The 26,878-nt window shown below is 40.3% G+C and overlaps 2 protein-coding genes across 2 annotated transcripts; both read right to left on the reverse strand.

Annotated features, from left to right (window-relative positions):
- Positions 1-1,435: 1,435 nt before the first annotated feature.
- On the reverse strand, positions 1,436-2,542 carry LOC146370964 (uncharacterized). Its single transcript, XM_084955034.1, has 3 exons — positions 2,424-2,542; positions 2,247-2,348; positions 1,436-2,070 (listed from the first exon to the last, which is right to left on the reverse strand). Exons 1-3 carry the CDS (start codon positions 2,491-2,493, stop codon positions 1,886-1,888), a joined length of 357 nt encoding a protein of 118 aa, XP_084811160.1. The 5' UTR covers positions 2,494-2,542; the 3' UTR covers positions 1,436-1,885.
- A 16,085-nt stretch (positions 2,543-18,627) lies between these two features.
- On the reverse strand, positions 18,628-20,446 carry LOC146370965 (CD209 antigen-like protein A). The gene is made up of 4 exons (XM_084955033.1): positions 20,362-20,446; positions 19,886-20,028; positions 19,331-19,434; positions 18,628-18,836 (listed from the first exon to the last, which is right to left on the reverse strand). The coding sequence occupies exons 1-4, from the start codon at positions 20,444-20,446 to the stop codon at positions 18,704-18,706; spliced, it is 465 nt and encodes a 154-aa protein (XP_084811159.1). The 3' UTR covers positions 18,628-18,703.
- Positions 20,447-26,878: the final 6,432 nt, after the last annotated feature.

Here is a 26,878-nt window from a genome sequence, read left to right on the forward strand (position 1 = left end):
TAGACATTATACACAATGTAAAAGATCAAATGTAAATGTATGTAAAGAATATAAAATACGTAGATCAACAAAAGGCTTGTTTGAACAGAAAAGTTTTTAACTGCTTTTTAAAAGAATCCACAGAGCAACTAAGGTGTGTGAAATCCATGAAGTTTTACAGAGAAAATTACATTTTGAACTCTTAAAGAAATATAACAAAAGGAAAGACACCCAGCTGAACTAAAATGATCCATGTAGCAAACAAAAACTGTTGTGAGCCGCCACCCTTATATCGCCTTTGGGCTTTTGGAGCCTTGACCTGACTTTTAAAAAGTAATTGGAAAAAAAAGCACTGTGCTGCTAAAAAAAATAGATATTTGCAAAATTCTGCCTAAATATGTATTTTACCTGGTTAATGTGTGTGGCGGGGCGTGGTCTGCAGCGCCGCTGCAGGGGAGGCGGACGCACCTGAGCGGCACCCGCAATCACGCCTCGCCGCCTTAAAGTCTGTGCTCTCTCTGCTGTTGTGTTTTCGGGCTGTGAGCTGAAAAGCTACAGCCGGCTGTATACGTACAGCAACCGTGTGTGAAAAGTGGTCAATAAAGAGATGCTGAAAAGCATGTTCATGGAAACGTCGTCGGGTCTGCCGTGGTATGTTTACAATGGAACTTCTGCTCCTGAACCTCTGCGCACAGCGTCTGCAAATCGGGGCTGTACGAAGTCACTTTCATCTTTACACAGGACTGTAAGCTGTCATCTGTGAGGCGTGAGCGGTTTTTGTTTTTAACATAGTTCACGGTGGAGAACAGCTGCCGACATAATGTGGATCCAAAGATCCATAATTGCCATATCTGGGGTTGAAAGTCTCGATAAATGCACGCCGTTTCGTGTGACGCTTATTTTGAGCGATGAAAAATAATAAAATATAATTTTATTTTTATATTTCAATATCACAATAATCTTCCAATTTAGAACTACAAGTTAAAAAAAAGAACTAAACACAAATAAAATACACTTCAGCTAAATACTTCTAATTTATTTTCCCAAACCACCTGGAGCCGCAGTACAAGGACAAAAGAGCCACAGGTTGCCGACCCCGCAGGTTGCCGACCCCGCAGGTTGCCGACCCCTGGACTAGGTGAATGAGGCATGTTGAAAAAAGTGCTTTGACTGCTCAAGCAGAGTAGAAAAGTGCTATATATAGATATATATCTTGAAATATATGAAGCTAAATTATCACAAAACCCATTAGATGTGTTCAAACTCTGAACCATAAAATTTGTATGTAAATGTGTGATGGTCAAGCAGAATGTTCTAAAGAAAAAAAATGTCTGACTTTAGATGGAATGACTGTAACTACCTATATTAAGGTCTATTTGTTGTAGACTCATTAATTTATAAATGTAACTACAATTTCTATAAAGGAATCAATTTCAGCATTTTTGTACTGGTTAGATTTTGTGATGCAGTTGGCATCGGCAATGTTGCTACTACTGGGGTTAGGTTAATTGGTGAATCTAAATTGTTCATAGGTGAGAATGTGAGTGTGAATGGTTGTGTGTTTGTGTGTTTCTATGTGTTGGCCCAGCAATAGACTGGCCACCTGTCCAGGTTGTACCTTGCCTCTTGCACTATGGTAGCTGGGATAGGCTCCAGTGACCCTGAATTGGATAAGCGCAAGAGAATGGGTGAATGGAAATAAATTAAAAGAAATATCATCCAGCAACTTTCTTGGGTTGACTTTATGAATTTCGAATAATTTCATTGAGTGCAAAGTCTTGAAGAGCCACAATCCCAAATGACAATGCATATTTGGTCTCTTAAGCATTTAAGTCTAATTAATTTAAGTTAATTAAATTTCTTCTCAGTGAGAGAAAAGGAGAACAGTATTTGCTAGAGAACTGAATCACTGTAAAGACAACGGTAAATAAAAGGACTCACTCAGAGAACTCAGAAGCACTTCAATCTCTTTGAGATTTTCAGAGAGGTTGGCACGCAGCAGGTCTCTTTCCTCAGTCATGACGGCAAGTTTTTTACTCACAGTGGAGAGATTTGCATTCAGGCTGTCTCTTTCCTCAATCATAATAAAGTCTGAAATAAATAAATTAGGACAGGCTTTTGAGACACAAAACATCTTGTGCATTCATACTTAGACTGCTTCTGATTTAATTTAAACCATAAAAACTTTGAACATTGCTTAGCTTGTCAAATATTAATTCAGCACTCAGTGGCAGTTTGAACAATTATTTATGAAGAATCAGACTCACAGTGGACACCATGAGTGACAAATCCAGTTAGAAGTAAAACACCCAGCAGACTCCACAACACAATAACACCTAAATAACCATTCTCCTTACGGCTCTTTGGACCTGAAAAGAGAAGAAAAAAAGACTGAATTATACAACAGTAACAACAGCTGTTAAAATAAATCTATCACTTCCTACCTGTGTGATGTGTTGACAGTTTTGGATTGTCTTGTTCAGCAGATTCAGCATTGGCAGAAATTTCCTCCATTGCTCACAAGCAGGCAAACTATTTCCTAAATGGTGAGATCTGTAGCTCAGCGCTTGTAACCTCAAATTATCAGTAGTTTCAAGTTCTTCTTTTTTTGAACTTCCGAGGATGTCACACATTTCAGATGTTGTTGATATGATTTTCACAGCACTAATTTACCAGTAAAAGTTGATCTGATCCTTTCTAAAGATAATTTTGTATGTGATAGTCATATGAAAACTAATAAAAGTTAAATTTCTTTACGCAGTTTTTTTTAAGAACTTTAAAGTTTCAGATTTCAGATTCATATAAAGAAAATGATCAGAAAGTCCTCCTGCCTAGGACCTTTAAGTTCCTATTTAGAAACTATATAGAAACATGCTAGATAGTATTTTTAATCACTTTTTAAAGATGGATTATTTACTGTCATTGCTGCAGAGACATTTGTGTGATATGTGATTAAAAATAACCTCAACACAAGAATGAGATAATAATGTTACACATGAAAGTGCTAAAAGGGGAGAATTTCTCTCCCTCTCTCTCTTGCTTTTTAAAACATCCAGAAGCTTGTATAAACATTATAATTTCTTGGAAACAGCACAAAAACAACAGGTCAGCTCCTAAAAATGTTAGATTAGCACAAGTTGAAAGTGGCAATTAGGAGATCTTTATCTGATTTTGCCTTTTATTGATAAACAGGTTGTGAGAATCCTACTTTTTTAACTACCAAGAGTGCCACTACCATGCTAGTAGATGGCAACACCCTCCATAAGCACAAATACATAAACATGGAGAGGGAAAAGGAACAAATAGGTAGAAAAAAAAACAAGGAAAAAAGGCAACAAAAGGGACAGGGGGGACCATAGCGAGAACTAAAGTTAGTCAAGTATAACCTATTGAGGCCAACAGTGTGAAGGCAATGATGAAATATTCATTCATCTGATATTCAGTGTAAGTGTAAGTGCACGTGGCACTAGGATGCTCTAGACCGCAGCTCGTAAGTGAAGCAGTGGGAATAAGAATCAGCACCTCCAAATCTGAGGCCATGGTCCTCAGCCAGAAAAGGGTGAAGTGCCCACTCTGGGTCAGGGATGAGTTCCTGCCCCAAGTGGCAGAGTTTAAGTATCTCGGGGTCTTGTTCATGAGTGATGGGAGAAGGGAGCCGGAGATCGACAGACAGATTGGTGGGAACACCTTGGTGTCCCCCCTGGACAAGCTGGAGGAGGTGGCTGGGGAGAGGGAGGTCTGGGCTTCTCTGCTTAGGCTGCTGCCCTCTTGACCCAGTCCCGGATATGTTGAAGAATATGGATGGATGATAATTAGTGTTTGTGAATGTTGTGGATTATGGTGTCTACTTGTTCGGGGTTATGTTGTCCACTTAGTTTTTTTACCAGACTTCATAGCAATAATGGATGATTATTTTTTTCGCATGACTATATGTTGTAACTCATCCAGTACAGAGCTGCTGTTGCATAATGTGCCTGTACTGTGGGTGTCCTTGTTATCAAATTATGACTGGCTTTTGCCAGGAAACCATCTTTTATCACTAACATCTTGCTGTTTCCTGTAAGTCCATGTTCATCCTCCGTATCTGTGAGCAGTGTTTATTTTGTTCTGATCTTCTTAAATTCATGGAGAAACATAATATTTTATGAAAGCATTTAAGATATTTAAGGACACTTTAATGTAAGCAAACCATCACACCCAATGTGCATTTCATACAATTTCTGTGTATGGTATTATATAGACAGTATACAATGATGTACATCACTGGGGCTGAAAAGCAAAGTGTATCAAAAAGTGCTTTTAATGTATTTCTAATGACCCTGAGAGGATGACTTATCTCAGTGCAGAGTTAAGTCCAGTTGTATAGGAGTAATACTGTGTATGTTAACCAGTGTTGGGAAGGTTACTTTTAAAATGTATTCTGATAGGTTCGTAGCATAAACCTATTCGCTGGAACATTCAAGACAATTCTACTACACAGCAAAAGCAAGACACAAGTTACCAAAGTTCTTTGTGTTACTCATGCATGAGGGAGAGGACTGGACGGGCGCCGTTCCTTCGCTTGACCCTAGTCGCTCTCGTCTACTCCCTCGTAACACCGCTCTTTTATTGAGGTTACATGAATATGCATAGGTTCATTAACATAGGTACACATGTGAACAAAGAGTACCGTGTGTGTGTGTGTGGTCAAGATGTGACGCCATAAACGACTTCCCTAAACCTGCTGGTCTGGAAGTCCAGCAGTTCATCTAAACAAAAGGCACTTAGACTAAAACAGATATACTTGTGTTTGCTATACCATAAAACAATAAAAGAAGGTACGACCTCTTCTCGTGACCCCAAGATGTGAGTGTGTATGCCAGAACACTCTGGAAGGCACACAGAGTCTTTACAGACTGCTAAGGATCAGACCTCTATCAACATGCAATTGATTATAAAACTCTAAGCATATATGAGTAAATACTTCTAAGCATAAATGACAATCCAATAATATAAACCTGACATATTCCACTACAGATTACAGAATACATGCCCCAAAATGTATTTTGTAACGTATTCCGTTACGTTACTCAATGAGAGTAACGTATTCTGAATACTTTGGATTACTTATATTATCTTGCTTTTTACAACTACATGAATGTACAATTGCTGTGTGATTCCTTACTATTACTGAAGGTCCGCGGCTCCGAACCGTAGTAAAGGGACCTCTGGCTAATACGTCGGGTTTGTGTCGGGCTCGTAGCCAAAAACTAGCTTTACTTTGTTGTCTGGGTCAACTTTGCTTGCGAGATACAGAGAGGCATTGAAAGGCTGCTCCAACGGAACTTATTGTTTCGGAGGAAAACATGAACACGGTGTACAGTCGAGTCTTAATAGCTTACTTACAACTGGGCTCGTCGGGCACTCTTCTTGGCTGCAGTGGTTATTATTATATTTACATGCTTCCAGCTCCCGTTTCTGCTCGATGACAACTCATACTTTTCCACTCTCCTTTAATCTCAGCCAAACCGATTTACTCACGAACAAATAAAACACTGAAAAAAGCCCAACAATAAAATTTTTAGGTTGTCTAAGTGACTTATATATTACGTTTAACCTGAGTAGCGAAACTCCGCGGTGATCTGAAAATGATGTGCCGGGAGTTGTGCCATTCTCGGTGGCTTCAGTGACCCTCGAGCTCCCAACTAGCTATCGAGCTGGTGGGTAGCAGATGTCTCCGAAAACGTCAAAGCACTTTTGCAAATATGCGATATCTTGATAAATCGAGCAGATATTTGATGTTTACACAGCTACTTTCTTTCCTGAAAATATGTTAAAAGTTTATTTTATGACCCAGAAAGATTAGTATGAGTAATTTTAAAACTTAGTAGCGGCCGCCATTGTTGGAAACTGGAGTTTGGCTGGGCCGCGCTATGAATTCTGGGATATGGTAGGCCACGAAGGACACACCCGACCCATCCTTCAAATTCGGGGAAAAGGAGGACGCATTTGTCGGCTGCATTCAGAGGAGTCTACGAATTTGGACAGCCTTCGGCGCGTCGCTGTGACGTAATCGGTCTACAAATGCGTCCTCAGGAGGATGCAGCCCATGAATTTGGACACGACCTATGACTGTAGCATTCTGCCTATTAGCTTAGCACAACAACAACAACAAAAAGGCGCTCTGTCGCTACCTGATCTGTACCGGAAACCCGATCGGTACCCCGCATGTGGAAATCTTACGTCACTTCCTCTCTTTGCCAGCATTGCGACATTCAATATGTTTGAATGATACGGTTAGCGCCCAGTTAGCTCCTAGCATTTCTCAACAGCTCTGCCTCCTTTTTCGACTACCGCGACATTTAAACTATGGATAATCCGCATACAAACAAATTCACGCTTTTCTCCTCAACAGAGAGCGTTCCCCGAACAACAGCGCTGTAAAATAAGAAGAATGGCGCCTAATTACAGAGTTAATAATACAGACTTTGTAATATGTCACGTGAAGATTCAGCAGCCAGATGAAGTCTTTACTGACAATTGACAATGATAGCGGACATCATCATCACTATTCCAATCAATCCTCTCCACACAGACAAGCATAAAGACACTCGACTATCACTAAATCAAATTTAACACACGTTTGTAATGACGCTAATTCAGTTTACAATAGGGTTCATTCGCTCGGTCAGCAGGTGGCAGAAAACCCCTGCACATGCGCGGTACAGATGAGGTAGACCCGATTTGTACGGTCCGACGTTGCACATGTGCAGTAAGGATCGGGGAATACTGATCCGTCACTATCTTTTTATTTTTTTGTTTTTGTCTACATTATATTAAATGTTTCATTATTGGAAACATTTTAAGAGATACTTATTATTCTTAACATCTTAACAGATACTCTGACCCGTAACTATCGTAAAACGCTTCGACCGGAAGTAGACACCTTTCGCGCATGCGGGGTACCGATTGGGTTTCCGGTATGGATCGGGTAGTGACATGCTCTCTCACCCAGGAAACACACAGTCGCAGAGAGAGCGCCTCATCCTGTAACCATGGCAACCGTAACGCTGCCGCCTGGAACAACAGAACAAACAAAACCCCAAACAGTCCTGACCAGCGACAATATGAAACAGGAAAATACCGCCGTGTAATCCATTTATTTCAACAAAGTAACTGTATTCTAATTACCACCTTTTTAAATGGCAACTGTAATGGAATACAGTTACTCATATTTTGTATTTTAAATACTTAACGGTGGTACATGTATACCGTTACTCCCCAACACTGATGTTAACTGAAAGAACACATCACTGTTGTTAACCGTGTTAGCGCATTACAAAGTAATGTGTTACTGTAATCATATAACATTTTCCAATCTGTGGAACCAGGAAGTTTCAATATAATGCCACGCTAAATTAAGGAAAAACAACAACAAAAGATGAAACTGATGACATGTCAGAGTGCCTGTAACAGATTTCAATGGGTTATTATTTTGAAATCCAAAATGTAACTGACTTTATATTGAGTGGCTTAAGTGAAATGAGTCCATGGAAACCAGATGATTTTTTTAATAGCTTCAAGAGTTGAGACAAAGCCTGAGCTGGTCCAGAGGCTGTCCGCGCTGACGAAGAAGTCCAATCAGCGGCCTGGAAGGTGACCACTGACGCCAAACCAGACATGGACGAGGAGGTGGCATGGCGGCTGCAGGACCAGATGAGGCAGGACCAGACAGTAGAGTGGCAGCCACAGATGATGGAGCGGGTGGGTGCGCTGAAGGCTGGATGGATCCCACTGACCCTCCAGCGGGGACTGAAGACAGTTGAAGCGATCCCTGACACCCTCCAGCGGAGACTGAAGACAGGTGAATGTCCCCCTCGGACCCTCCAGCGGAGGCAGAGGACAGCTGGCACGGTTCTCCAGAACACTCAGTGGACACGAGGAAGTGCTGGCCAGCCTCTCCAGAATCCCCAGCGGACACGAGGAAATGCTGGTCGAGCTCTCCAGAACCCCCAGCTAATGAGGCAGACAGCGGCGTGGGAGCCGCGGAGTGCTGGGTTGGCTCACCTGAGCCTCCAGCAGGAGCAGATGCAGGGCCAGAAGATGTGGGGACCCCTGGCTGTATAGGCAGTTGAATAGTGGCAGTTCAGTCTGAGTGGCAGAATGAACTGGAGACAGAGCTAAAGACTGCACTGAAGGCTGAGCAGGAGCTGCGGGCAGAGCTGCGAGCAACTGAACAGGAGACTGAGCTGAGCTAATAACCAAAGTGATGGCTGAGGTGAGAATGGAGCTAGTGGTTGAGTAGATGACTGAGCTTCAGGCTCAGTAGAGAGATAACATATTAACCAAAATTCTAGAAAAAGCACATTACATAAAAGGTATAAATTGACTTGCGTGTCATTGAATGAAATCAGTATTTGATCCCATACCACCCAGCCAACATTCTAGGTATTATGCCACACATTGCAATTGCAATCATTTAGTCAATTGTAGACAATCCTGATCTCAAATGAACACAGAATCAATTTCATTTTTCTCCATTCCAACCTCTCCAGCCTTTGGGCGAGACCAAAGAGCTGTCAAAGGGCATTGGGGACAAGATTGTCGACGTACACAGGGCTGAAATGGACTACAAGACCACCAGCAACTAGCTTGGTGAGAAGGTGACAACTGTTGGCGTTCAAATCAGAAATAGAACAAATATAAAATGACGATCTATCACCCCCGTCTGGAGCAAGATCTTCACCCCTGATGGGGATGATGATCATGCGAAAGGTGGTGGATAATCCCAAAATTAAAATGTTAATCATCTGAAGGCAGCTGGGACCACAGTCAGCAAGCACACCATTAGTAACACGCTACACAGTAATGGACTGAAATCTTGCAGTGCCTGCTAGGTCACTCTCCATGTATAAGCCCATCTTAAATTTGCTGGTGAACATCTTAATGATTTATAGAGAAACTGGCAGAAAGTGCTTTGAAAACCAAAATCAAACACTCTGACAGACTGATACACATACAGAAAATAATTGCTTCAAACCATTCCTTCTAAAGGTGGTTCAACAAGTTAATGAATTTTAGTGTCTACTTAATTTTTTACAGGACTTCATATCACCCCTGTGAATTTTTTTGTAACGACTGTATGTTGTAACTCAAGTAGTGCAGAGCTGTTGTTGCATAATGTGATTTTACTGTGTATTTTGTTTATACTGTGTGCATGCTTGTTATCAAAGTATGGTTGGCTATTGCCAGGAAACTATGTGCTATGTTGCTATCTGTTAAATATTGGTACATGTGATTATTATCATATCATGTTCAGCGTTTTATCAGCTTGATGTTTCACTTAAGCCCGTCGTCATCCTCTGTACTTTCAATGCTGTCAGCAGTCAAAATAACAGAGGAGGGCACATTAAATAATATTAAAAGATTTTATTCACTTTATTTATTTATCTATCACTAAAGGTAATTCCAACTGGTCCAACTAGTGCTGCCACATTAACATGTCTGTGAAGGTTCTCAGTCATCCAGGTCATCGTAGTCAAAAGAGCTTGCAAAGAAAAGCGTCTGGACTTCTTTAAGTTGCTTGAAGACGTTTCACCTCTCATCCGAGAAGCTTCTTCAGTTCTAAGGTCAAATGGTGGAGAGTCCCAGATTTAAACCTAGTGGGAGTATCCCCCCACAGAGGGACAAAAGGACCCCCTGATGATCCTTTAATTGCCTGAGCCAAGGTGTGAAACTGGGTGTGGGTCCCAATCAGCCAGGGTTTCGGGTGAGCTCATTGTGAAACCTGGCCCCACCTTATCATGTGAATTCCTGAGGTCAGATGGCCCAGGATGTGAATGGGCGTTAAGGCGTCTGGGGAGGGATCTCAAAACTGGATTATAGATGGCAGACAGTTGGTGTCGTAAACCACCGCCTCTGTTCAAAGATGGTCGCTCACAGTAGACATAGATGGCTTCTTTCACTCCTCTTTCAAACCATCTGTCCTCTCTTTCCAAAATGTGAACATTGGCATCCTCGAAAGAGTGTCCTTTATCCTTAAGATGCAGATGGACTGCTGAGTCTTGTCCTGTGGAGGTGGCTCTTCTATGTTGTGCCATGCGCTTGTGAAGTGGCTGTTTGGTCTCTCCAATGTAGAGGTCTGGGCATTCCTCGCTGCACTGTGCAGGATACACCACATTGTTAAGTCTGTGTTTTGGAGTTTTGTCTTTCGGGTGAACCAGTTTTTGTCTGAGCGTGTTGCTGGGTCTGAAATGCACCGGGATGTCATGCTTGCAGAAAACTCTCCTGAGTTTTTCTGATACACCGGCTACATAGGGGATGACAATGTTGTTGCGTCTGTCCTTCTTATCCTCCCTGGCTGGTGTCTGATCTTCTTTTCTGTGCCTCTTTGCTGACTTTAAGAACGCCCATTTAGGATAGCCGCACATTTTGAGTGCTTCCTTTACATGCATGTGTTCCTTCTTTTTTCCTTCAGGCTTATATCTATAATCCAGTTTTGAGTTCCCTCCCCAGACGCCTTAACGCCCACTCACATCCTGGGCCATCTGACCTCAGGAATTCGCATGATAAGGTGGGGCCAGGTTTCACAATGAGCTCACCCAAAACTCTGGCTGATTGGGATCCACACCCAGTTTCACACCTTGGCTCAGGCGATTAGAGGATCGTCAGGGGGTCCCTTTGTCCCTCTGTGGGGGGATACTCCCACTAGGTTTAAATCTGGGACTCTCCACCATTTAACCTTAGAACTGAAGAAGCTTCTCGGATGAGAGGTGAAACGTCTTCAAGCAACTTAAAGAAGTCCAGACACTTTTCTTTGCAAGCTCCTTTGACTGCCACATTAACATTAAATCAAATCAAGAGTACTTAACTCCCTGGTATAACTCTCAAACGTGCACCTTAAAGCAGATAACTCATAAGCTGGAGAGGAAATGGTGTAACACAAATTTAGAGGAACATCATTTATCCTGGAGAAATAGTTTGCTGCTTTGTAAGAAAGCACTCTGTAAATTGAGAACATCTTACTATTCATCATTGATTGAACAAAATAAGAACAACCCCAGGTTTCTCTTCAGCAGTGTATCCAGGCTCACAACAAGTCAGAGCTCTGTTGAGCCAACCATTCCTTAAATGTTAACTAGTAATGAATTCATGAACTTCTTCACAAATAAAATTTTAACCATTACAGAAAAATTACCAATAATCATCCCACAGATGTAATATTATCTACAGCTACTTTTAGTACCATTGATATTCATTTAGAGTCTTTTTCTCCAATTGATCTTTCTGAGTTAACTTCAGTAATTACTTCCTCCAAACCATCAACGTGTCTTTTAGACCCCATTCCTACAAGACAGCTCAAAAAGGTTCTACCATTAATTAATGCTTCAATCTTAAATATGATCAACCTATCTCTAATAACTGGCTATGTACCACAGGCCTTCAAGCTGTGGCCTAAAAAGCCATCACTTGACCCAGGGGTCTTAGCTAATTATAGGCCAATCTCCAACCTTCCTTTCATATCAAAAATCCTTGAAAGAGCAGTTGTCAAACAGCTAACAGATCATCTGCAGAGGAATGGCTTATTTGAAGAGTCAGGTTTCAGAGCCCATCACAGCACAGAAACAGCTTTAGTGAAGGTTACAAATGATCTTCTTATGGCCTCTGACAGTGGACTCATCTCTGTGCTTGTCCTGCTAGACCTCAGTGCAGCGTTCGATACTGTTGACCATAATATCCTATTAGAGCGATTAGAACATGCTGTTGATATTACAGGTACTGCGCTGCAGTGGTTTGTATCATATCTATCTAGCAGACTGCAATTTGTGCATGTAAATGGAGAGTCCTCTTCACACACTAAGGTTAATTATGGTGTTCCACAGGGTTCAGTGCTAGGACCAATTCTGTTTACATTATACATGCTTCCCTTAGGCAGTATCATTAGTAGACATAGTATACATTTTCACTGCTATGCAGATGACACCCAGCTCCATGAAGCCAGATAACACACACCAATTAGTTAAACTGCAGGAATGTCTTAAAGACATAAAGACCTGGATGGCCGCTAACTTTCTGCTTCTTAATTCAGATAAAATGAGGTTATTTTACTCGGCCCTGAAAATCTTAGAAATATGGTATCTAACCAGATACGTACTCTGGATGGCATTGCCTTGGACTCCAGTAACACTGTGAGCAGTGTTCCCTCTAATTTTTCATGTGTCTGAGTGAACACATAAACTCCCTGAGCGATCCCTTGGACCACTGTGAGCAATATTAGACGTGTGCACTGTGGTCACGCCAGCATCGAATCCATCCAGGTTACATGGTTTATTAAAATAATCAAATTGCAGCATTTACATTTATGTTAGACTACTTTTAATTAACTGCTTTAGCCCACTTACAATGAAGATGGAAAAAAAAATCTTGTTCATGACCTGTGTAGTATGTTAACACTATTGGAAGTAAAAATAACTTGAACTCCAATTTTGAAAACACAACTTTCTTTTTTTTTTCTGACTTGTATTATAAGTATGAGTCTGTGGTCTGGGAGAGAGTCCTGTAACTCTCTGTCTGCAAAATACAGTATATTATATATATTATATATATTATAAATTATTTATGCCACCCCCAAAAATAATTTCTGTCCACTATGAGATAAAGGAGAACAACAGCCTGATACCTGCAGGCCTGACAACAGGAGATGTATCACTGCTGTAACACCTGTAACGTTCAGTAGTCGCCTCGTTGTTCTGACGCACACAAGAAAACTATTGACTACACTACACACTAACTACACAAGATTTGCGCTAAACGTTGCAAATCTCTCACATCTCAAAACACCGCCGTCACTTCTAAACCTTCCCCCCTTCCTAAAAAACTAAATGCCATGTTGCCATATCATTTTTTGATTGGTCGGCATGGTATATTTTTCCACCAATGGGAAAGGGTGGGGGGTGTTTTGGTTTCATCTTTGCTCACAGGCGGAGAGTGCTTTCGAGCGTTTTCCTTATAAAACGCCGTTTTTACCGTTTCTTCCCGCAGTAAATATAAACAACGATAGTATTCAGCAAGGAAACCAAACATTGCATATATTTTTATCATAACTCTGGTTTTACGTGGCCTATCAACACAATTTAAAAACTGGTATAAAGTCCACACTTTTTCCATCAATTGTTCCGTCTGTCCTGCTCACATCTCCAATGGTTGTACACGTTGTCATTAACGTGGCTTCACTTAACCTCAGCCATGTTGCTTTGCTAGCTAAAACACCGGTGTCGGCACATAAGGACGCTGTCATAGCCTGTCAACGATGTTGATTAGCTGCGTATATACGAATGTGAAACGCATCATTGGCTGGACTGTGGGATAAGGTGGCATCGTTCTAATCCCATATGGGAGCAGCCAGTCACTTACTGACTAACACTGCAAAACAGAATTGTTAACGTATTAATTTTAATTTCAATTCAGGTTAGATTTTTTTTTTCTGTGCGCAGAGACTGTGCCAGCAGTGCGCAATTGCGCAACACGCGCAGCTTAGAGGGAACATTGACTGTGAGGAACCTTGGAGTCATTTTTGACTAAGACATGCCCTTCAATGCACATATTAAACAAATATGTAAGACTGCTTTCTTCCATTTGCACAGCATCTCTAAAATTAGAAATATCCTGTCTCAGAGTGACGCTGAAAAACAAGTTCATGCATTTATTACTTCAAGGCTAGACTACTGTAATTCATTATTATCAGGATGTCCAAAAAACTCCCTGAAAAGCCTTCAGCTAATCCAAAATGCTGCAACAACAGTAATAACAGGGACTAGAAAGAGAGAGCATATTTCTCCTGTTTTGGCTTCCCTTCATTGGCTTCCTGTTAAATCCAGAAAAATTCAAAATCTTTCTCCTCACATACAAGGTCATAAATAATCAGGCCCCATCTTATCTTAATGACCTTGTAGTACCATATCACCCTATTAGAGCACTTCACTCTAATAGGGTGATATTCGCACTGCAGGCTTACTTGTTGTTCCCAGAGTATTTAAAAGTAGAATGGGAGGCAGAGCCTTCAGTTTTCAGGCCCCTCTTCTGTGGAACCAGCTTCCAGTTTGGATTCGAGAGACAGACACTATCTCTACTTTTAAGATTAGGCTTCAAACTTTCCTTTTTGCTAAAGCATATAGTTAGGGCTGGACCAGGTGACCCTGAATCCTCCCTTAGTTATGCTGCAATAGACATAGGCTGCCGGCATGTCTTCATCCTGTTTTCCTTCTCTCACCCCAACCAGTCGCAGCAGATGGCCGCCCCTCCCTGAGCCTGGTTCTGCCGGAGGTTTCTTCCTGTTAAAAGGGAATTTTTCCTTCCCACTGTCGCCAAAGTGCTTGCTCATAGGGGGTCATATGATTGTTGGGTTTTTCTCTGCATCTATTATTGTACGATCTAGTGTACAATATAAAGTGCCTTGAGGCGACTGTTGTAATTTGGCGCTGTATAAGTAAAATTGAATTGAATTTAATTGAATTAATAATGTCATAAATCCCCTTCACATGTCACTAAATAACTGCAGAACCAGATTTATTTTTCTATGGATATTTATTGTCATGCATGTTGTTGTCTCCATGTTAATATTCACAAGTTGATTTTGAGAGCAGAAGGTTTTAAATTCTAGTAAAAGACAGAATGAGTTAAGAAAAGTGTTTATGTCTGCAATGAACAAACTTACAAAAATACAAAATATAGTGTAAGGTCTATAGGCCTGGAGAATCCCACAGACTGACCTGTAAATACTCAAGGTTTAGTGAAAAATATTATCGAAACACTTGGATTAGACAGGAAAAGGATGGAGGATGGACAGGATGGGATTGCCTTTATCTGGGGTGAGAGTAGTGGCAGCTACTGCTCTCAGGCAGTCGCCAACACATCCTCAATAAGAGAAATGCTGTTAAGTGTACTAAGGGTTAAACACAGAATCATAATTCATATGTGATTTTGCAGCAAGGTAATTATGTTTAATGGCTTAACACTGATCAGAATCCAACCAGGTATAAGTTTAACACACAAGAGTGAGATTTGTTGTACAAAATGTCAGCACATCAAAATACATTAACACTCTTTTCAGCTGGGTTTTTTTTTTAACCCCATAGGTACAGGAATTAACCGTGACTCAGCAACACAGTTAAAAAAATACAATAAAGCTGCTTAACAGGAAAATATTTTAGTGATGCTTAGACGTTCCTCTTTTTTTTTTTAACTTTAAATTTTTTATTGGTGTATATGTACATGTTCAAGGAATGAAAAATACATAAAAGACTATAGCGGAGACCAATGCCCTCCATGAAAAATCATTCTGACTTAATGGTTGTTTTCCTTATTCTTAGTTTACTGGAGTGGTAAGGACAATGCAGTCATTTTGCAAACATTATGACCCCATAACAAATGACATGCTTGAAATACAGATGCCATTTATTTCTTTATTTGTAGGTACTAATACTCAAACACTGACTCTGTCTGAAATAGTGATTAAAAGGTCTGGAGAATCCCACGGACTGGTCTGTATATATTTAGGGTTTAGTATTCATATGTATGCTGCTTGGCTGAGCCACGATGCTCGAATAGGATTGCAGTGGATGGCTTGGATTTACTTCAATAGTAGTAGCACCTCTTACCCTCAGTCAGTCCAGTACTGATTTATCATCTCCTGAAACGACAGCAGTGACTGTAGCTGGATAAATTGTGCACCCTGAAGACACTACTGTGTATTACTGAACCAGAGACTCACAGTAATCAGCCATCATCCATCCATCTATCCGTTCATTTCCGCTTATCCTTCTCAGGGTCGTGGCGGGCACTGGAGCCTATGCCAGCTATCTTAGGTACACCCTGGACAGGTCGCCAGTCTGTCACAGGGCCTAATAAGCCATCGGTACAGCTGAATTGGAACCCCTCGGTGCCTAAACAATTATAACATACAGCAGAGGAGGAGCCCTAGTACCACTGATGAATTCAAGAGAATTTAACTATGAAAAAAACAGCTTTGTGAAACTTTTTTTTCCTGAAAAGAATGAGTCAATGCAAAACTAATGACTTTAGCAATTTGGGGTAAAAGTTTTTAATGAATAAAAGAAAACACTCTGGATTTTGTTTTGATTTTTTTTTTCATTAATCCATATTTCTGTGTATTCTGTCAGTGTCCATCTGTAATTAAACTAAACTTCCTCCCAGACTAATATGAAGACTTGATATATTGCAGTTGACTGCAGCAGAAGAAGAGAAGTAGATTACTTTTAGTACCAACATGTTTTCTGTAGCTCTGCTGCTGCTGGGTGACTGTCATTGAACAGAAACACTGACAGCGTGAACACTACATGCTGTTACTTTCATTAGAATTGCATTCAACATGTTTTCTCTACATGTATAAAGTGTGATCAGCTCACACAGCCAGCCTCTGTGATTCTGCAGCCACTTTTGATCGGGAGTGTATGTGTAGGAAGTGAATGAACGTCCATTACCATTTCGCCCCCTGGTGGCTACAGAAGACATTCCCACTGGTTTTCATGAAAGCTGCTTGGTGGTGTTAACGTTCCTGCTCTTGTACATATCACAGGCAGGGTATATCATTGTTCTATGGGTTTGCATAATCATGTGAAAAGACACAGAAGTCAAACTCTTTTTCTGTCCACTTTTCTGAAGATGAATCACAATGTTATATCCAGTGTTGGGAAGGTTACTTTTAAAATGTATTCCATTACAGAATACAGAATACATGCCCCAAAATGTATTCTGTAACGTATTCCGTTACGTTACTCAATGACAGTAACGTATTCTGAATACTTTGGAATACTTAATATATTATCATGCTTTTTACAACAACGTGAATGTACTATTGCTGTGTGATTTATTACTATTACTGAAGGTCCGCGACTCCGAACTGTAGTAAAGGGACCTCTGACTAATACGGCGGGGTCCCTGTCGGCTCGTAGCCGAAAAATAGCTTTACTTTGTTGTGTGGGTCAACTTTTCTTGCGAGAGACAGAGAGAGGCGTTGAAAGACTGCTGCAACGGAACTTATTGTTTTCGGAGGAAAACACGAACACAGTGTACAGTCGAGTCTTAATAGCTTACTTACAACTGGGCTCGTCAGGCTCTCTTCTTGGCTACAGTGGTTATTATTATATTTACATGCTTCCAGCCCCCGTTTTTGCTCGATGACAACTCGTACCTTTCCACTCCCCTTTTTCTCCCTCCTCGCGCTCACAGACCCATAACGTGTATGGCAGTCCATTCTCCCTGCAACACGGACTACACTGCCCATGATGCTACATTCTTTAGAGCTATGCTTGTAGCATTCTGCCTGTTAGCTTAGCACAACAACAACAACAACGAAAAGGCGCTCTCTCACCCAGGAAACACACAGTCGCAGAGAGAGAGAGAGAGCGTCGCCCTGTAACCATGGCAACCGTAACGCTGCCGCCTGGAACAACAGAACGTAGCTGTCAAACAAAACCCAAACAGTTCTGACCCGCGACAAAATGAAACAGGAAAGTACCGCAGTGTAATCCATTTATTTCAACAAAGTAACTGTATTCTGAATACCACCTTTTTAAACGGTAACTGTAACGGAATACAGTTACTCATATTTTGTATTTTAAATACGTAACGGCGGTACATGTATTCCGTTACTCCCCAACACTGGTTATATCTGTCAAACACATGCTGAGGAAACTGCATTTCAATAAGAATGCATCATGAAAATGTATGTTTTTAATGATTAAAAAAGCTGAAATAACAATGGCAAGACTTTATCATTTTCTGCTTCAGATTTTTAGCAAGTAGAATGCAAAATAATTGCTTTATGTATGTAAAAGCATTTTTTTCTGTAATCTGTACAGTAGATTAAAAAAAGTAAGAAAAACACATAAAAACAGTAAAATGCCCTATACACACACACACACACACAGCAACAGAAAATAATCTCAGTTTTTCTACTAGAATAATAACAATAAAGTGAAGATAACATTAGTTTAAATGCTTTCAGCAGTCACAATAGCAAGTGAGCACATTTGCAATATGAAATGCAAATGCAGTGCAGATTTCAACCAGTACAAGCCACTGTGTGCTGTTTCATGTCTGCACATTTTAGCTATGTTTCAAAATAAAAACACTCTAATATTGTATGGCAAATTACTCGATAATGCCCAAATGCTGCAGACTGAAATGTAAAAATTTTAACAGTCCTCCCTAGATAAAGGTCTTAGGTCTAATCTTTGAGATGCCAAAACGCTGTTACAACCACTGAAAGAATCTAAACAGAACTCATGCAATAAAACTACATTATCAATAAAAATACCACAAAATTATTCAAAACATGGTGACACCATTTCCCCAGTGACGGTAATTATTGACTGAAACCACACTGAGCACACACTAAAGCAGACCACAGTCGTTTTCTGTTTTTTGTTTTTTTTTATGACAGGTACTACAGTCTTTATCTTCTTCCTAATAATGGGCTGCATTTGAGTCTCTAAAGTAAAACTTTGTGCTGCGACTGTATGTTTTTAGAAGTGCTATCCAAATAAAATGGGTCAGTTACTCGTTATTATTACTGTTATTATAGGCGTAGGTATATTTCAAGAGTTGTTTTTCACTAAAGCTTAATACTTATTCAGAAAAGGATATATAAAAATGCTAATGAAATAACAATGATAGCCTAATTTGAAAAATATGTACAAATCTAATTTTCAAACAAATTCAGCTGTTACAGTAGTTTTTCACAGACCCATTGGAGAGAATTTTCACATCTTTCATCATTCCAGGAAGTTCCTTGATATCTGATATGAGCACAGTTCTCTCTAAACAACAGGTTGTCAGGCTGAAGAGATGCCCAGTATCTGGTGAGTCTATAAAAAACAATATTAATATCTTTGAATTACATATAAAACAACATGGGAAAAAGGACTACTGATAGCATGTTTAACCCATTGTGAATTATGGATACATGCACAACCCTCTGTCTCTAATAATAAATTGTTAAGTTGTTAAGAAAATGGATGGACGGATGATAGCATTGGCTGTTGTCTCCTGGGTCTGTTTTTTTTTTCCTTCCATTATTCATCAGAAAATGTTTAGTTAATAACAAGTCATGTCAAAGGCCAAAACAGTCTCTAAGATCTTCAGTTCCTGGTGTCTAGGTTTGTCAATGAAGTTATTTTCTTGATGAAATAACTTCACCAAGGAAATATATAAATTAAAAAAACATTACTTCTTAATTTTTAAAACATAATATAACACATAACATAATATTTACTTAGTAATACATATTATTTATAAAAATATTTATTTATTACAAATATATTTAATATATTGGCTGAACTTGAAGACTTACTCCAGCTTTAGAGGCGTTCCATCTACCCATTTCCACGTGCCCTCTTGTTCTATGTCATTTAAACCAATCCAAGTCTCTTTCTGGGTGAATGAAGTGATGAAGTTCTGTCCAACAAGCACACAAACATTTGTGTTATGAATCACTAGACTCTTTTTATTTCTGTCCCTTTGGCTACAGATTCTCATCAGCTTTATACCCAATGCTATTTCAGTGTAATGGGGGAATTACCATGTTTTGTGTTTTTGAATTATTAATAGTCGTTGACTTCATTGTTATTTCTAGTTTCTAGTCTCTTGGTTTCTGTCCCTGTATTCCTTTTGTCACATCTAGTCATGTTATGCTTTCATGTCTGTTCTTCAAGTGTCAAGTCCACGTCTCAGTCTGAGTCTCATGTTTCCTGTTTTATTTTGATAGTTCCTTGTTAAACTAGTAAAATGATGAAATTTTTATGGAAACATTTTTATTCAAATTGGGGAAAGTCATGTTCATAACAACATGGGGTTTGAAAGTCAATATTCATTAAAAAACACAATACAACATGCATGAACTTTGTACCTGTTCTTCAGGGCTGTCTATCACCACCAAATCTGCTCCTTGGTCTGTGCAGTGTTTTCTAGCTGAATGCCAGGAACCAGATTTTTCAGAGAGGAGATAACAGCTACAGCTGAACTCGCTCCATCCTGTAGGACAGGTTTTCTCTGGAAGAAACATCAAATATGAAATATTAAAGACCAACATGGAACATTCAGCAGTGATTTATTTGGTCTCTGTTAATTAACTGGAATCTATATTTTATAACATCTATATATAAAATGCCTTGTGATCCTGACACTGCAATGCAGAGGAGATGCAACAATGATGACAATGATTCATGTGAAACATATCCATGAAGATTAAAGTTTGCTTTCTTAAATTTCTGTCAGTTCAGATATATTGAGAAAATATTTCCATCTATTACTGGAAAACGGAATCACTGAATTTCAATGTAAAATCTTTTACAAAGACACACAACAGCTCAGACAAGGACTCACTCTGGTTGAACAAACTCTGCAGTCTCTCCAGCTCTTTGGTCATTTCAGTGAGGTTGGCCTTCAGCAGGTCTCTCTCCTCAGTCATAGAAGAAAGTTGGTTACTCACTACAAAGACAGTTGCATTTAGAAGGTCTCTCTCCTCGGTTATTGAGGAAAGTTTGTTACTCATTGAGAGATATTCAGCTGAATCTTGTAAGGAGTTTTTTCTGAAATACAGATAAATAAGTAAAGATGTTTTTGAGACACAAAAGAACACTGTTGCTGATTTATTTTTGAGCTAAGCAAAAATATTTTTGAATTTTGCCATTATGTAATGAAACATGTTATATATATAACAGAAGAAAACAACAACAACAAAGCAACACAACACAACTCACAGTACAAAGCAAGAGTGAGAAGTCCAGCCAGCAGCCCCAACGAGAGAATAACAACTAAATAAAAGCTTCTCTTGTAGCTCCTTGGACCTGAAAAGTAAAAAAAAAGTGGTTGTGGTGAAGGGGGGTGATAATAGTAATAACAGATTGAACAATGTAAACTTTAAATCTTTGTCATTTCTTTCTTACCTGTGGGGGGTTTTATAGATGGCTTGTTGGCAGGTTTGACATAGGGTTCATTGACATAAATTTCCTCCATTGCATGAAAGGATGTGGATTATTTCTGAGCTCAGCTCTGTGGCACAGGACATGTGAAGTGTGAGAATCTCACTGGTTTCAGTTGATTCTAAAGTTTGAAGTTCAGAGGAAGTAGCCCATTCAATATGTGGTTTGTGCAGCTATGCTACCACTGAAACTAGACCTGTTCTTGAGCTGTGTATATATATATCCATATGAAAAGACACAGTAATGAATAGTGTAGATTTCTGACTAAGACATTTAAATCTTAAACCTTTAAATACTGTATAGTGCTGTGAAAATGTATTTATTAATGGGGCAGAGTAAGGCTCCTAACTCTTCCACCAACATTCACCAGAAAAAATATCAAAAATGTGAAAAAAGACACCAGAGCTCATGATAGTTTGATGCAGTATATTTTAATTTTCAGCCAACCCAGGTCCGCACTCATAAAAGACTGATTATGATCACTTTTTATTGTAATGCAATGTCTCTCTTTTTATCTGTTTTTCGATCAAAGGGAAACTATCTTATACAGCACATCACAAACATACATCATACTGAGTTTCCCCGGGAACATTACCCCAACTCATATAACCTTTACAGCACGACCACAACATACCAATGACAACACAGTTTGGTGTAACAGATAAGGAAAGAGGAACAATAGATCAGTAATTTAAAACAAAAAGAAAGAAAATACACGTATAAACTCACACTTCTGAGTAGTCTTTTAGTCTAATTCCCTTCCCAGTTTTGGACTGTTAAGGGGTTTGCATAATTATCTCTAGCTGAGGATAGTTCTAGGTACAGGATATCTAACAAAGTGTGTAGCCAGTGTTTCACCAAGAGTTCATGTGGTGGGAGCCACCTCTGAACCACTAGTTTTTTTTGCCGCAGTTATGCCTGCCAACCATATTTTGCGCACTTTTGTTGTCATTGAAAACCTAGAGTCGTCAAGTATAAGATGTAGTAGTGGGTCAACAGCATCTTTATTACCTTGCCCCAGAATAAGAACACTGCAGGACATTCCCATAGAGAATGATGCAAGGCGCTGCTGCTTTGCTGTTTTCTGTTTTAATTTGTTTCTGTTGTCGATCTTGTGTCCCTTTGAACTGAAATGAATTTGCTTTTTGAGGGCTTAGACATGCTCAAAAACTCGTGAAATTTTGCACACGCATCAGGTCTGGAGAAAAATTACTCATTTTAATGGTTTCAGACATGGACAGAGCAAAATGGCTCAGTAGCGTGGACGGAATGATCCACAGTACCTCCTAAAAATTTCAAAAGAGCAGCCCCTGCACTATGTTTAATCTATGAGTCTGAAATTTGGCAGCCTGATGTAAGATATTAAGATGTACAAAAAGTCTGATAGAGCCATATGCTAAACCCAGGAAGTTGGTCACTTTGAAGTTAATATGTAATTTTAGGGACATTTTTCATTGTTTTCAGGCCTCGTACTTTAACAAACTCCTCCTAAGGTTTTAATCAGATCAACATGATCTTCGGTCAGTGGAAACTAAAGGCCTTGGTGTAGTTAAATTGCAAAGCTTTTGGAGTTTTGTGTAACAACATAGTCACAGCGACACGTAGAGTTTTAGTCATTCGCCAACTAGCACAAAACTGCTGTAACTCTAGGACACTTTATCCAATCTCTCCCAAACTTCACAGGCATGATTAGAGCCGAGCCCCGAACAGATTGATATGCCAATAGTATAGTCATACCTGCCAATAGTTAGAGCGCTGAGTAGTGGGAAGAGGAAATGCACACTAGATTATAATCAACATTGATCTAGATGAAATCTAAACTGGCCATTCAACACACAACGCGCATCTGTGTGACATTTGCTCAGATGGCATTCTCCATTGCCACCAAGTGGAAATAGGTGTTCAGCATGGCTCGAGACACTGGGCTCCGAGGGCCCTCCCAACGCTGCTTGCAGCTTTAATTGTGATTGAATTTTTAGTATGCATTGTTAGAAATGCATACTCCCAATTGAAGAAGCCAGTTAAGCCCAACAAAAAGCGGCTTCTGTGGGTTTTTTGTGCTTTGCATGCCTTGCATGTAGGCCAAAGTGTGGTTTTATGTATTCACTTGTATTGGTAGAACACTATTTTTGACATGCTGTGTGGTTGCCTTACAAGCTATACTGTGTCATCTCAATGAGCATTTAACCTCATCTTTGTTTTAGTATTTGCTGTGTTTAAGTTATTATTTTGTTTTTGTTGTTTTTAGTTGTAGAAAAATAATTTGAGCATTGAAACCAAACCAAAAGCTCAGCCATCATGTGGACACAATCTTTGTCTATTCAGTGGTTGGGAGTGAAATTCTTACCATCAGGCACCAGCTTGATAATGAAGTGTATCGTGGCTTACGACCAGTTGTGTTCCTGTTTTCATACACTCTTTCTTTGTACAGGAAAGTTACGAATACATATCAATAGTACACAGTGGTTAGATGAGGTGAAACACAAATTTTCCATTACAAAGGTAAGACTTCCATCCATCCATTCATTTTTAAAACAAATTGAGGTTTTCTTTGGTTGTCACCCAAGCTACAAATGTGAAGTAAAAAAACTGGATAAAAAACTTAAAAGTGGAGCTGACAAGTTATGATTCACCTGTAATAAAAAAAAGTAAAAAATGAAATCTTAGTTTCTAACAATTACATTGAGATATGTTTACTGCACTGCATAATTAAAAAAAAAAAAAAAAAAGAAGCAGGGCAACAAGACATCACCAGAGATGTGTTTTATAAGAAGTGAATGTTTTCCTCGTCTACACTGTAATAGTTCAAAAGCACAAAGGCCAAAAAAATGCAAATAGCTGCAATATGAGAAATCCTGTCATCTTTCCCATCACTCTCAGGGGAATGTTTATTTTTCTTCACCTTCTTCATCCTCACTCACTTCTTCCCCACTATCCATTAGACAGACAGATCTGTAAGACACAAGATTATCTTGATAATTGTGAAAACCCATTTGTGTTCATGACATGACCGCTACAGTTACAGTCTCTTGGTTGAATAGGGGTAACAGCAGTATGTTAAAATGTAGTAGATTAAGTTAGGATTATACAGCATATATACATATGCTATGTCCCAATTCAGGGGCTGCATCCTCCGGAGGCCGTATTTAAAGGCTGATTGGATCACAGACAGGCAACGAAGGCTGCTCCAAATGCGTCCGACAAATGTGTCCTCCTTTTCCCCAGATTTCTGGGATGGGTCGGGTGTATCCTTCGTGGCCCAACCTATCCCAGAAATCATAGCGCGGCCCAGCCAATTCCAGTTTCCGACAATGGCAGCAGCTACTTAGTTTTAATATTACTCTTTCTGGAAAAGTGCTCCGAAGTTTTTTGAGATATCCGTTACTCACCAGCTCAATAGCTGACCGGGTGGTCAAGGCTCACTAGAGCCGGCGACAACACCGGACTCCCGGCACATCGTTTTCAGACCCCACACGGTCTTTCGCTCTGAGGTTAAACATGATATATAAGTCACTTAGATAACTTGATAAAATGTTATTGTTTGGCTTTTTTCAGTGTTTTATTTGTTCCTGAGTAAATCGGTTTGGCTGAGATTAAAATGATAGTTTTCGCACAGCTGAATAAACGTCAAACAGAAAACTGATTAAGCAGAAGTGTGACATGGTAGAGAATTTACTCCAATGTCCTGTTATATTTAAGATAGCAACAAGACAGTGGTGACGTAAATCTGAAAGCTAGAGTGTCCCATTTCAGAGCTTCGCACTTCCGACCTTCCCGGTCTTCGGAGAACCCGGCCCACGTAGACCGCAAAGGCCAGGTCTTCCGAAGGATGCAGCCCCTGAATTGGGACATAGCTATAGAGAGGTCTAATAGTCTTGTGGGTGTGCTGGTTGATTTAGTAATAAGTGAAAACATTTGTATGAGTGTTCAGTTAGGTGTGCTACCTACTTCAGGACACTTAAATTAGAACCAGCAAAAGCAAAATAAACTTGAAACTCGTGCTGCTAAGTTTGGACTGAGTGATTGGAATAACTAACAGATATAGCTCTGTTCCCTCTATTCAGTCTGTCCACGTCTTTGTGTGCTTCTCAGGTTTCCTGTTTTATTTTGATAGTCCCTAGTCCTGTTTTTAGTGTGTTCAGTTTTGCTTTCCCCCAGTTGTGTTATGTTTGATTAGTTCCAGCTGTGTTTCCCTCCAGTTTCCCATTCCTTCACTAACCTCTGTACATTTAAGTCCTCTGTCTTCTTGTTGTTGCATCATCCATCTTGTGTGTTCCATGTTCTTTCATTTATGCCAAGTCATCAGTTCCTTGTTTGTCATCTTAGTTTCTAGTTTATCTTTTGTTTGTTTCTAGTTTTTCTAGCTTTCTGAAGAACTGCAGCTTGTGTTGAAAAGCTTCGAGTAATGAACCTTTTTTCAACGCAAGAGTCCTCTCTGTGACATCTGGTGGCCAAAAATATAAAGAGCAGCTTGAATCTACAAAATAAAATGAACTGCTTCATTATGACTGCCCACTCTACAGAGCGGAGTTCACAATTCTGTCTGATATTGGGCCACCGTTGTGTTGCTTGAGTGAAAAAATTGTTATGTTTATTTGTTTAATAAATAATTCTCATCAATGAACTTTCCTTGTTTAAACATGTGTCATGGTGTGGTAAATGTTGGTAAATACAATAGATGAAAAATACATAAAATACAAAAAAAAAAACCCACTCGCCCCTGTGGGCGGTCAATCCTTCAAGCTCGGGTCCTCTACCAGAGGCCTGGGAGCTTGAGGGTCCTGCGCAGTATCTTAGCTGTTCCTAGGACTGCGCTCTTCTGGACAGAAATCTCCGATGTTGTTCCCGGGATCTGCTGGAGCCACTCGCCTAGCTTGGGAGTCACTGCACCTAGTGCTCCGATTACCACTGGGACCACCGTCACCTTCACCCTCCACATCTTCTCGAGCTCTTCTCTGAGCCCTTGGTATTTCTCGAGCTTCTCGTGTTCCTTCTTCCTGATGTTGCTGTCATTCGGAACCGCTACATCGATCACTACGGCCGTCTTCTTCTGTTTGTCTACCACCACTATGTCCGGTTGGTTAGCCACCACCATTTTGTCTGTTTGTATCTGGAAGTCCCACAGGATCTTAGCTCGGTCATTCTCCATCACCCTTGGGGGCATCTCCCATTTTGATCTCGGGACTTCCAGGTTATACTCGGCACAGATGTTCCTGTACACTATGCCGGCCACTTGGTTATGGCATTCCATGTATGCCTTGCCTGCTAGCATCTTGCACCCTGCTGTTATGTGCTGGATTGTCTCTGGAGCATCTTTACACAGCCTGCACCTGGGGTCTTGCCTGGTGTGATAGACCCCAGCCTCTATGGATCTTGTGCTCAGTGCTTGTTCCTGTGCTGCCATGATTAGTGCCTCCGTGCTGTCTTTTAGTCCAGCTTTGTCCAGCCACTGGTAGGATTTCTGGGTATCAGCCACCTCCGCTATCTGCCGGTGGTACATACCGTGCAAGGGCCTGTCCTCCCATGATGGTTCCTCGCCTTCCTCCTCTTTCTTGGGTTTCTGCTGCCTGAGGTATTCACTGAGCACGCTGTCAGTTTGGGCCATCTTCGTGATGTATTCGTGGATGTTCCTTGTCTCATCCTGGACTGTGGTGCTGACACTCACCAGTCCCCGGCCTCCTTCCTTCCGCTTAGCGTACAGCCTCAGGATGCTGGACTCCATGCATGGTAAGGAGCTTTCTTGTCTTTATGTCAGTGGCTTCTATCTCCTCCTTTGGCCAGCCTAATACCCCAGCAGGGTACCTGATCACGGGCAGGGCGTAGGTGTTGATGGCCCGGATCTTGTTCTTACCGTTCAGCTGACTCCTCAGGACTTGCCTGATTCTCTGCAGGTACTTGGTGGTTGCAGCTTTCCTAGC

This window comes from Perissodus microlepis, chromosome 16 (assembly GCF_051167445.1).
Source record: "Perissodus microlepis isolate ML-2025 ecotype Zambia chromosome 16, ASM5116744v1, whole genome shotgun sequence".
Lineage (NCBI taxonomy): Eukaryota > Metazoa > Chordata > Actinopteri > Cichliformes > Cichlidae > Perissodus > Perissodus microlepis.

Excerpts from the sequence above, each read along its gene's own strand:
- LOC146370964 (XM_084955034.1), bottom strand. The coding sequence starts at position 2,493 with ATGGAGGAAATTTCTGCCAATGCTGAATCTGCTGAACAAGACAATCCA. Across the intron at positions 2,349-2,423 it reads ACTGTCAACACATCACACAG|GTCCAAAGAGCCGTAAGGAG; the intron begins GTAGGAAGTGAT and ends TTCTCTTTTCAG. Across the intron at positions 2,071-2,246 it reads TGTCACTCATGGTGTCCACT|ACTTTATTATGATTGAGGAA; the intron begins GTGAGTCTGATT and ends TATTTATTTCAG.
- LOC146370965 (XM_084955033.1), bottom strand. The coding sequence starts at position 20,446 with ATGACTGAGGAGAGAGACCTGCTGAAGGCCAACCTCACTGAAATGACC. Across the intron at positions 20,029-20,361 it reads GCAGAGTTTGTTCAACCAGA|AGAAAACCTGTCCTACAGGA; the intron begins GTGAGTCCTTGT and ends TGTTTCTTCCAG. Across the intron at positions 18,837-19,330 it reads GGAACGCCTCTAAAGCTGGA|ATACTGGGCATCTCTTCAGC; the intron begins GTAAGTCTTCAA and ends TAGACTCACCAG.